The following is a 12,551-nucleotide window of genomic DNA, read 5'->3' on the forward strand; positions in this document are numbered from 1 at the left end:
AGATCGCAGCCTGCTAGAATTACAGGCATAAACCACTAGCACCAAGCTGCACATAGTTTTCTTTGGAGATGTTGATTTTGAAGTGCCTGTCAACTGTCAGTACTTGTGAGGTACTGTGCCATTTTCAAATATAAACAATCTAGGACTCAGACTTAGTCTTGGACACCTTTTATTTTTAGGACCAGTGTTTTCCTTTGTTAAGTAATTCACAAACTTCCTAAATTGTTTCAAGTGTTCAAAAGGAAGCAGGTCGAGGAATGGAATTAACGTAGGTGCCAATCAACTGATACATGGCTAGAGAAAATGTGGTATATGCACTCAGCAGAGAATGTACAGAAAAGGAGATAGAGATGTTTCAGAAAGAAAAAATAATAAATTTAATGAATTTATATGGGTAAGAGTTAGTTTGCATATGTTCAGATGAGTATGTTTATACATATATACTTACTTCATTCATATTGAAGTACATTGTTCACCCTATGCTTTTCTCATTTCTTGTGAGATCATCTAATAGCAACACGTACGGATCTACCTCTGACTTTTGAAAGCCTTGGTAGTATTCCAAAGTATTGATAAGAGTTGAGGGAAAGTGGACCTATGTAGCGTACAGATGGCAGGATAAGCTGATCATCTAACACCTGCCTGACAGGTAAATGAGAGCTACAAAAGAATGAGGAAATAAGGACTGGCATCCCAGCCTTACAGGGAACAGAAAAGAGACCTGTCAATCTATCTTCAAGAATCCCAACTCTGGGGCTGGGGAGGTGGCTCAGTGGTAGACACTTGCCTTGCATGCTCAAGGCCCTGGGTTCGATTCCTCAGCACCACATAAGAAAAAAGCCGGAAGTGGCGCTGTGGCTCAAGTGGTAGAGTGCTATCCTTGAGCTGAAGAGCTGAGGGCAGCGTCCAGGCCCAGAATTCAGGCCCCACGACTGGACCCCCCCCAAAAAAAAAAAAGAATCCCAACTCTCACTATTTATCCCAGAGCCAAGCTCTGTGTGGAGAATATGGCACAAGATGGCTGATGGGGTGAACTACCTTTTGTCATGTTTGTGCCACACACTTGCTTTCTCAGCCGTATTTCTCTTCTAACAAACTTTCTTATCACCTTTCCTATGTTCACATCTTGCCTAAATTCTTCTTTTGCCAGGCACTGAGACTAAGGTTGTTTAACTATTGTAAACTTTCTGGTAACGTATTCGGTGTGTTGGCTGGGAAGTTAGAGATTAAGTATGTCTTTTTCTGACTTGGACTGATGGAATGGTTACGGAATGCGTACTGGTCATTGAACTGGCAGTGACCACACAGGATAGTGCACCTGGGAAGTCCCGGTTTGTACTGCACTTGCATTCATGCTTGCCACTCTGTGCCCTTATCACTCCTAGGATAAGTTCGTGGGTCAAAAGTTGCTGGGTAAATATCTGTATAGATTTTGTCCTGTCCCCTTCCAAGGTTACACCCATTCACAATCCCATTTATAATCACCGTAGTAGTGTTTGATTGTAACTCTGTATACTCCTGAAACACACTTCATCTTTGCCCCACTGATAATAGCCAGGCTATTCAACTTTCCCTCTCTTGGCTAATTGGACTGTGATACTGGTCTGTATTCCTGATAGGAAATGGTGAATGGTGCTGTTCTGAAGTACTTTTTCTGGTTGGAATACAAATTCTCAAACCTGATGACAAGAGCAGTCTGACAACCTCCTAAACAGACTGCTGGGGAAGTGGGGAGGGGTCAGAAAGAGGGTGAGAGCTGGGTATAGTCAAAGTAGTTTGTTTGCATGTATAAAAATAAAACAATGAGACCTGTTTTAAGGAGTAGGGCCAGGCACTGGTAGCTCATGCCTGTAATTCTGGCTACTAAGGAGGCTGAGATCTAAGGATTGTGGCTCCAAGCTAGCCTGGGAAGGAATGTCCATGAAAGTCTTATCTCCAGTAAACTAACAGAAAATGGAAGTGGTTCTGTGGCTCAAGTGGTAGAGTGCCAGCCTTGAGCTGAAGAGCTGAGGGACAGCGGCCAGGCCCAGTGTTCAAGCCCCACAACTGAACCCGCCCTCCCCCCGCCAAAAAAAAAAAAAGGAGTGGGGAGGGAAAGGAAGAGTGATAAAGTAAGTGAGGTTGGTTGGGATACATGTTTATATGTGGGGAAATACCACAGTGAAACCTGGTTTGGCCAGGCACTCATGGCTCACACCTGTAATCCTAGCTATTCAGGAAGCTGAGATTTGAGGATCAAGATTAGAAGCCAGCCTGGTCAGACAGATCTATGGACATTATCTCTACTTAACAAGCAAAACACCAGAAGTAGAGGTATAGCCAAGTGGCAGAGCACCAGCCTTGAGTGGAAAAAAGCTAAGGGACAGTTCCCAAGACATGAGTTCAAGCCTGAGTTCCAGCATAAGAAAGCTAACAACATAGCCAGAGGTCAGTGGCTAATGGCTGTAATCCTACCTACTCAGGAAGCTGAGATCTGAGGATCATTGTTTGATGCTAGCTCGGGCAGGAAAGTCCGTGGGACTTTTGTCTCCAGTTAACCACCAAAAAGCCAGCAGTGGAGCTGTGATTCATGTGGTAAAGTGCTAGCCTTAAGCAACGAAAGCTCAAAGACAGCTCCCAGGCTCTGAGTTCAAGCACCAGGACTTGCACACACAAATCTGTTGTTTGCACAACTAATATACTGGAATAAAAAGATGAAATGAAACAAAATAATATAAACATATATCAAATCTTGGTCTAGGGATATGGTTCAAGTGGTAAAGGACCTACCTAGCAAGCAGAGGCCCTAAACTCAAACCATAGTATCACTGGAAAAGAAAGAGTAGGAGAGAAAGAGAGAGACAGACAGACAGAGACATAAAGAGAGAAAGAGTAGCATTACACCAATATTAAATTTCAGAGTGGGATAATGTAGACAGGTACTTTGTCCTGGATGAAATGTCAGGATATCGGCTTCATTTTTTTTTTTTTTAGACAGTGTCTTGCCCAGCCCTGGTAGCTGCTGGTAGCTGTGCAATGCGACCCTCCTGCCCCAGCACCCCATATGCTGGGGTAATCAGTGTGGACCAGCATGTCAGGATTCTGCAGCTTTTAAAGTAAAAAAATGTAGGCCTTTGGGATTGGTACTCAAGCTGGTGCTCTGCCATTGGAAGCCCCAGGTCTTTTTCTTTAGTTATTTTTTAGGTAAAGGTCTTGTGTATCTGCTGTGCCAGCCTGGACTGAAGTCCTCCTATCAGTATTTCCCCCAGAGATGGGGTGGCTGGGCACCACCATGCCCAGCTTGTTATGATGGGATCTTCTGGACCTTCTGCCTTGACTGCCCTCAAACTGTAATCTTCCCAGTCTTAGCCTCCACATCCTTAGTAGTTAGGATTACAGGGATGAGCCACCATGACAAGTCAATTTTTTTTCCAGTAGAAGCAAATGTAAGAAAGTGCTGACTATTGATCAGTCTAGGAGAGGATAAGAATATAGATGTTCATTGTATTGTATTTCAGCTTTTCTTTGACTTATTTTTAACACTATGAAGTTGAGGAATCTACAAGATTTAAAAACCAAGTCCCAGAACTGGTGTGTGTGCATGCGTGCGCACACACACACACACACACACACACACAAAACAATAAAGCAAAACAAAAACATGGGGGGGGAGAGAGAAATAGATATATGACAGTGTTGGAGCTTGAACTCAGAGCCTCAGACTCTCATTTAGGATTTTTTTTTTTTGGTCAGTCATGGGGCTTGAACTCTGGGCCTGGGCGCAGTCCCTCAGCTCTTCAGCTCAAGGCTCTACCACTTGAGCCACAGTGCCACTTCCAGTTTTCTGGTGGTTTATTGGAGGTAAGAGTCTCACAGACTTTCCTGCTGGGGCTGGCTTTGAACCATGATCCTCAGATCTCAGCCTCCTGAGTAGCTAGGATTACAGACTTGAGCCATCAGTGCCCAGCCTTCATTTGGGCTATTTTTTTTTGCTCAAGCATGGCATTCTACCACTTGAGCCACTCATCTCCTAGACTTTTCTGCACAGGCTGGCTTCACCACTCTCCTCAGATCTCAGCATCCTGACCTAGGATTACAGGCAGGAACCACTAGGCTCCTGGCAATGTCTACTGCTTTTTAACCTCTCAAAGGAGAAGGCAGATGCAATAGCTCTTTCCTGTCTCCTGTTCTTGTAATTTAACATCTAAAAGTTGTTGTGGTGAGAGGGGAGCTATCTCCTTTGTTATTTTTAATATTTTGGAACTATTATTTAATATTTAACTTGGAAAAATATTTGACAGTAAATACTAACACTTAATGTTGATAAACCTCAGTTTCTGTCTCAGCTATCCTGCTTTAGCATTGTATGATGCTTTAATGAGATGGCAAATGTAAAGCACTTACATGGGTACCCACTTAGTATAACAGCACATGCATATGTGTGCAGGCATGCACGTACACACACACACACACACACACTCAGCCAGTGGCAGTACTATCCCTCCATATACTCAGTAGATGCCTCGTTGCCTAGCCCATCCCCACCCCCATGTCTGCATTCAGTAGCTCAGCATGTTCTGCCTCATTATTCCAAATGCATGTTCTTAACCAGCCGCTCCAAGTCACCTCCTGTCCCGGTATGTATTATGTTTAGTTTTAGCATATCAGAAATGCCAGTGAGCTGTGCACAGGTACAGCACTTACTCTCTTTTATTCATAGTAGTTCATATTCTCAGGTGACAAGGCTTGTTTTGGACAGGATGTTCGGTTTTGAACTCAGGGCTTCAGCACTTTACCTATGAGCCATGCTTCCACCAATCCCTTCTTTCTTACTTCTTGCAGTAACGTTCTTACTGCTCCTTTTCCTTCTACTCTTGACTCCCTGGCCCCACAATATCCTCCATGGCAGACATTGTAAGTTTATTGGGGACCGTCACCCTCCTGTGGGAGCCATCCTGTAGTTTTTTACCCTTAGGAACTGACATCAAGACAAGTCTCCTGCCTGGCTCTCTATCCTCTTCTCTTAACCTTTCCCATGCTCGCTGCATTCCAGCACACAGAAACACAGCCAGGCTTTGTCCCGTTTCTGGAAACTCTGCCTGAAGCTGCTTCCTTCTCTTCTTCCTCTTCCTTGCTCTTTTTTATTTCTGGTCCTGAGGCTTGAACTCAGGGCCTGCACTCTGTCCCTGAGCCTCTCTGTGCTCAAGGCTAGTGCTCTACCACTGGAGTCACAGTACCACTTCTGGCTTTTTCTGAGTAGTTTATTGGAGATAAGAGTTTCATGGGGGCTGGGAATGTGGCTTAGTGGTAGAGTGCTTGCCTACCATGCATGAATCCCTGTGTTCTATTCCTCAGTACCACATAAACAGAAAATGCAGGAGGTGGTGCTCTGGCTCAAGTGGTAGAGTGCTAGCCTTGAGCAAAAGAAGCTCAGGGACAGTGTCCAGACCCTGAGTTCAAGCCCCAGGATTGGCCAAAAAAAAAAAAAAGTCAAAGGTTTTCCTGCCCGGACTGGCTTTGAACTGCGATCCTCAGATCTCAGCCTCCTGAGTAGCTAGGATTGCAGGTGTGAGCCACAGACTCCCAGCCTCTTCCTTGTTCTTTAGGTCCCAGTTGAAATGTCATTTCCTCAGTGAGGTCTTCCCTGACCATCTAATGTTGCAGATTGCCTCCACCTACCAATATCACCTAGCTTACTGTCTTTAAAGTAGTTATTGTTATCTAAAATTAACTAATTTATTTTTCCAGCCCTCATATGTCTCCATTTAGAATGTAGTCTAGGGGCTGGGAAGGTGGCTCAGTGGTAGAGTGCTTGCCTTGCATGCCTGAGGCCCTGGGTTCAATTCCTCAGTACCACATAAGCAAAAAGAAAAAAGCCTGGAAGTGGTGCTGTGGCTCAAGTGGTAGAGCGCTAGCCTTGAGCTGAAGAGCTGAGGGACAGTGCCCCAGCCCAGAGTTCAAGCCCCACGACTGGACCCCCCCCCCAAAAAAAAAGAATGTAGTCTAGATAGTGAACCTTGTGTGTCTTGTCCACAAATACACTGTCAACACCAGAACCTTGTGCTGAGCACCAGTGGCGCATGCCTGTCATCCTAACTAATCAGGAGACTGAGATCTGAGGATTCCAATTGGAAGCCAGCCCAGGCAAAGCAGTGCATGAGATACTTATCTCCAAATAATCAGCTAAGCTAGAAGTGAATCTGTGGCTCAAGTGATACAGTTCCAGCTGTGAGTGAAAAAGCTGAGGGAGAGCACGAGGCCTCGAGTTAAAGCCCTAGTTTCACAACCAAAAGGAAACAACAGCAGAACCTCCAACCATTCCTGGCCTATAGTCGGCACTTGGTAAATGCTTGTGAAATGTACCAGTGCATTAAGTCCTGTGACATAGGTTACAATTCTATAACATCTAGCATTCCATCCCTCAGGCCAGGGTGTGTCACTGTACATTCCCCAGTCGGCCATCAATGCCACCGTTGACCAAGACATTCTGCTGTCGGTGGACTACTCCTGCCACGGGGTGCCCACCATCGAGTGGAGGTACACATCCACCTGGGGCATGCAGAAGATTGTGGAGTGGAAACCAGGGACTCCAGCCAACGTTTCCCAGAGCCACAAGGACAGAGTCTGCACTTTTGACAATGGCTCCATCCAGCTGTTCGGTGTGGGTGTGCGGGACTCCGGCTACTATGTCATCACGGTGACAGAGCGCCTGGGGAGCAGCCAGTTTGGCACCATTGTCCTGCATGTGTCCGGTGAGCGCCCCGTGGGCCCTCAGAGCTGCAGGCGAGGTGGGGGGGGTTGCGGGGGAACAGCAGGCGTAGTGATATTAAAGGCCTATGTCTCCCCCCTTTCCCTTCCCCCTAGAGATCCTTTATGAAGACCTTCACTTTGTCGCTGTCTTCCTTGCCTTGCTCGCTGCCGTGGCTGCAGTGTTAATCAGTCTCATGTGGGTGTGCAACAGATGTGCATACAAATTCCAGAGGAAGAGAAGACACAAACTCAAAGGTAATGCTCTGAGCCTAGGAAAGCAAGGACAATCCACTCATGGCTTTTTGGCCAGGCCAGAGATGGTCTGTGTTGTCTTTTTGTTGTTTTTTGGTGCAGTCCTAGGTTTTGAACTCGGGGACTGGGCAAGCACTGTCTTTGGGCTTTGTCGTGCAGAGCTAGCACTCTTATCACTTGAGACACAGATCCACTTCCCATGTTTTCACTTGTTTTTTGGTATTTAATTTGGAGATAAGAATCTTGCGGACTTTTCTGCCCTAGTTGGCTTCAAACCTCCATCCTCAATCTCAGCCTTCTGAGTAGCTAGGATTAGAGGAATAAGCCTCTTTTGCCCAGCTGGTATAAGTTGTCTTTGATAGTATTGGGGCTTAAAGTCAGTGTCTCTTCCTCTTCCTTTAGCTTTTCATTCAAGGCTGGTGTTCTGTTAGTTACTTAAGCTACTCCGTCTAGCTTTTTGTTGGTTAATTGGAGATAAGAATCTCACAGACTTTTAAACTCAGGCTGGTTTTTTTTTTTGGGGGGGGTCCAGTTGTGGGGCCTGAACTCTGGGCCTGGGCGCTGTCCCTCAGCTCTTCAGCTCAAGACTAATGCTCTACCACTTGACCCACAGTGCCACTTCTGGCTTTTTTTCTTTATGTGGTGCTGAGGAATCGAACCCAGGGCCTCAGGCATGCAAGGCAAGCACTCTACCACTGAGCCACCTTCCCAGCCCCTCAGGCTGTTTTTTAAAACAGTCCCTAGATCTCAGCTTTCTGAGTAGCTAGGATTACAGGCGTCAGCCACTGCCTTGGGCATTGTGTTGTTCATCCTGTGTGTCAAGGCACCAGTGGATCATGCCTATAGTCCAAGTTACTCAGGATGCTGAGATCTAAGGATTGCAGTTTGAAGCTAGCCAGAGCAGGAAAGTCCATGAGACTCTTTCCTTTTAATTTTTTTCTAGGCCCAAGACTGGGATTTGAACTCAGTATCTGTGGCTGCTTTCGCTCATTGGCTAGAGTTCTTACAACTGAGCCATGCCTCCAATCCTGAGAGTCCTATTTTAATTAACCACCAAAAAAAAGAAAGAAGGAAAAGGAAAGCTGTAAGAGGCACTGTGGCTCCAATAGTAAAGCATCAGCCTTGAGCACAAAAGCCATGGACTATGCCCAAGCCCTGCCCTGGATTCAAGCCCCAGGACCGGTACCCACAAAAAGGGAGAGGAGGGGTGGCTAGAATGTGGGTTAGTGGTTGAGTGCTTGGCTGGCATGCATGAAGCCCTGGGTTCAATTCTTCAGCACCACCTAAACAGAAAAAGCCAGAAGTGACGCTGTGGCTCAAGTGGTAGAGTGCTAACCTTGAGCAAAAGAAGCTCAAGAGACAGGGCCCAGGCTCTGAGTCCAAGCCCTGGAGGGCGGGGAGGGAGAAGCATCACTATCATTGTATGGTTGACTTTCATTTTATTGGCTTGTCTTTTGCTTCACAGAAAGCACAACTGAAGAAATTGAGCTACAGGATGTTGAGTGTTAGTCACAGCTGGGCCCAATTACTTTGCTATCTCAATACCTCAAGAGGAAAGCTTTATTTTCCAATGAAACAAACAAACAGAGCCAGAGCCAATCTGTTCTTCAATCTCCTGTGGTCTTGTCACACAGGCCATTCCCAGTGAGACAGCTGGAAGGGAAAGAAAATTGATAACATGGAGTTGAAGACTGCAGATTAAACAAATTCAACTTTAGGACTTGCATGAAGTTCACAGAGAAGCTTTGAACCAGGAACTTTGCTTGGCTGCAGCTTCAAGGCCTTGTCTATAACCCATAACCATCGGATGCTGCTCATGATGCTCATGACTCTCAAATGGACTTTGATGGCCTTGGGGAGCTTCTGTCTCAGGGGCCAGTATCTCCAGAGGGCCTGGTCTGCAGCCAGCACTGGAAGACACTCTGTGACTTTATGCTCCTGTCTGCTCTGAAAATAGCTGCACCTTCCAGGAGGGGCTCATGGGATAGTGTCTGCCCAGTGAATGCAAGACCATGAGTCCAAACTCCAATACTTCCTCCAAAAAGAGCAAGCCTGAGAGGTGCTGTTGTGCTGTAGCAAGTTGCTAAGAGGTGAGGGCCTGTGGCTTGGAGTATTAGAAAAGCTCAGGGTGCTTCTTTGGATACAAAGAAAAGAAAGAAAAACATTGTTCTCTTTCTCCTTCATTCCAAAATCAGCTGGATTTCTCCTCCTTAGGCCCAGCTTAGGTCAATGTGAGGAAAGTGCAGCTCACCTCCACCGGGGGCAGCACCTGCAGCTGGGTAAGGCCAATGTGTGAGACTGAAGCCTTCCTAGTGGATGGAACAACTGGAACTCAGTTATCTTGGGCAGTCGCTAATACTTTACGCATCCAGTCAAGGTCCCTGCTCTCCTCATGTGGGCTGAGAAGCACTTGGCCTTCACCTACCTCATAGTTAGGATATGAAGAGAGGCCACAGATCGCATACTGCATCTGAGCAATGCAAGAGAAGCATGAGAATTCGTCAAAGATCTGGAAAGTTGTATTGCCAAGTGCTGTCTTATCTGAGTCCTGCGGTACTGGGCCCGTTGAGCTTAGGGGTCAGATCAGTTGGCCTTGGGCCTTATTTTCTCAGGTTGGTGGTCACAGTGTTTACCATGCCAGCTTCCACTGAAAAAGCTCTAAAAGCAGGCAAGAATTTATTTTCCACTCCTTTCTCTCTACTGTTCCTAACTGGGCCAAAGTCACCACTTTAGTCATGATGGAAGGCTGAGGTCCTTAGCTATGTTTCTACAACACAGCCGAAAAATCATGCATACAAAAATGGAGTGTTGCTAGAACATTCCTTTTCTTCTTTAAGATCCTCCATGTGGGGGCTGGGATGGCTCAGTGGTAGAGCGCTTGCCTTGCATGCATGAGGCCATGGGTTCTATTCCTCAGCACCACATAAGCAAAAAGAAAAGAGCCGGAAGTGGTGCTGTGGCTCAAGTGTAGAGCGCTAGCCTTGAGCTGAAGAGCTGAGGGACAGCACCCAGGCCCAGAGTTCAGGCCCACGACCGGACCCAAAAAAAAAAAAAAGATCCTCCATGTCCCTACCTTTTCTACTGTCCATGTGGCAGGTAAGGAGTTACCTGGAGAAGTCATTTACAGGCCTTTCCCTAAACAGAGCTACAGGAAGGGACCAGACAGGAGCTGGCAGTGATCTTGAGAAAGGCTCCAAATATTCCAGTGCACTTTCTCCAAAGACATGAAAGCAATGGGGCTGCACACCTGACATGTAGCTCTGTACCTGACACCTCAGGCCACATCCTGGGTCTCCTCCTCACATTATTGTAGTCAGAAACCAGACCACTTCCAGGACCGTTTCTGTGCACACAATGAAGAAATGCTTTAGAAGAGATCAAAGATAATCTGTCTCCTTCCTCAAAGCACTACCAGTAGGATGGATCTTGGAACTGCAGGAGCATCACTTTTTTAAAAAATTTTATTGTTACTGTAAAGGTGATGTACAGGGGCTGGGAAGGTGGCTCAATGGTAGAGTGCTTGCCTTGAATGCATGAGGCCCTGGGTTTGATTCCTCAGCACCACATTAGCACATGTCACTGTGGCTCAAGTGGTAGAGCTCTAGCCTTGAGCTGAAGAGCTGAAGAGCTGAGGGACAGTGCCCAGGCTGAGTTCAGGTCCCACAACTGACTGTAACTGTAGTTACATAAGTCAGGTAATGAGTACATTTCTTTTTGAATAGGGTCACCTCATTCCTCGTTTTCTCCCAGTTTTTCCCTTCCTGGCCTCCTTCCTTCACAAGGTGTATAGTTCATTTCCAACAGTGTCTAGTGAGTATCACTACTGCATTTGTTCACCCTTTGTTCCACCCTTTCTATGTTCCCCCTTACCCTCCTCAAAACAGATAAACTTACCAGACAAAAGGTACAGAAAACCAGTGGCAAAGGAGAAAAAAGAAAAGCAAAATTAAAACACCTCACTTAAATTTTTTGGAGTTCATTTTGATAAACAGTTTATATGATTATATGCATATAGGTATTGAGCCTTTATGATCCTAAGAATGTCCTTTGGTCTCTCTGTGAATGTCTAGAGTCTTATATAATTTATCATGTCCAAGTGTTGTTTTTATTTGTATTCTACCATCCAGTGTGTTTACATGTAGATTTATAGGCACAAATTAGTTACAACAAATGAGGGAAACCATGCAACCTGTGTTTCTTTTTTCTTTTTGGGTCCGGTCGTGGGGCCTGAATTCTGGGCCTGGGCGCTGTCCCTCAGCTTTTCAGCTCAAGGCTAGTGCTCTACCACTTGAACCACAGCACCACTTCCGGCTTTTTTTTCTTTTTGCTTATGTGGTGCTGAGGAATCGAACCCAGGGCCTCATGCATGCAAGGCAAGCGCTCTACCACTGAGCCACCTTCCCAGCCCCCAACCTGTGTTTCTTTGGGTCTGGGTTAAGTCGCTTAACATAATTTTTTCCAAGTCTTTCCATTTCCTTATGAATGGTACAATATCATTCTTTCTGATGGAAGTACAGAATTCCATTGTGTACATATACCACATCTTCTTGATCCACTGAGGGGCAACTGGGTTGATTCCCTATCTTGGCTATGGTAAATAGTGCTGCAATGAACATAGTTGTACTGATAGCTTTAGTGTGGTTGTGGTCATTTGGGTAAATGCCCAGGAGTGGAATTGTTGGGTCATAGGGAAGCTCTGTTGTCTTTTGAGGAACCTCCATACTGCTTTCCAGAGTGGTGAGCTCCTTGGGATTCAGGTATGGGAAGCTTCATAATTAAGGGAAAGGGTCTCCAGTGGAGGCCTTTATGGGCAAACTCATATGTAAAGAGAAAGGTTATTTTCTCAGCTTACTATTTCTTTGAAAAGGGAATGTTTGTGCACTTTAAAGCTTTCCCATTTTAAAATTACAGAGCCTAAAGTGTTTGCTCATTATTAAGGAAAATACTAAATAATAAACATCATTTAGTTTAATGTTGTTTACATTTCAAGCTGTGAAAAATCAATGAATTAAATAAAAGCTGAAAATAAAAGTCCTGGTCCTTTGTGTGAGCCCACTCCTACCAAGAATTCAAAGGTGCAGGATAAGGTTTTTGGTCAGCACTGAACACATAGAAGACTCAAATATGCACATCCCCTGACATCTGGCACATATTTTAAATATCAATTGAAGTAATCACATTGGTTCTATGTATTGTAGCCTGAAGACCCCCTTTGTAATTTTGCAGCATCCCTTCTGCTTCTGTGAACTGCCATAAGTAGAATGTGATGACTACATGACTACTGCCTAGATAAGTATGAGGCAGGATAGATTAGGGGAAAGGAGGCATGGTAAACAGCAGCCAGGAATTGAGAAACAACCACTGTATTTAGAAACATAGAAGCCCTATCTTCTTTGCTGTAACCCTTATAAATTTATAACTTCATAAATTGCAGTATTAGTACAGGATAAAGAAAAAGGCAAGAGCAGCTTTCTCCATCTGGCTTCCTGATGGTCCAGAATAACTAGTGTGCTAAGAAAAAACAGCAAGGGCACCATAAGAAAAAAAAAAAAAAAAAGAAGCCGGGCGGC

General features: G+C 45.4%; 1 protein-coding gene across 1 annotated transcript; it reads left to right on the forward strand.

Moving 5' to 3' along the window:
• Positions 1–1,271: 1,271 nt before the first annotated feature.
• Vstm5 (V-set and transmembrane domain containing 5) lies at positions 1,272–8,500 on the forward strand. Its single transcript, XM_013028819.1, has 4 exons — positions 1,272–1,275; positions 6,405–6,731; positions 6,844–6,984; positions 8,447–8,500. The coding sequence occupies exons 1-4, from the start codon at positions 1,272–1,274 to the stop codon at positions 8,488–8,490; spliced, it is 516 nt and encodes a 171-aa protein (XP_012884273.1). The 3' UTR covers positions 8,491–8,500.
• Positions 8,501–12,551: the final 4,051 nt, after the last annotated feature.

This window comes from Dipodomys ordii, unplaced genomic scaffold (assembly GCF_000151885.1).
Source record: "Dipodomys ordii isolate 6190 unplaced genomic scaffold, Dord_2.0 Scaffold114, whole genome shotgun sequence".
Classification (NCBI taxonomy): Eukaryota; Metazoa; Chordata; class Mammalia; order Rodentia; family Heteromyidae; genus Dipodomys; species Dipodomys ordii.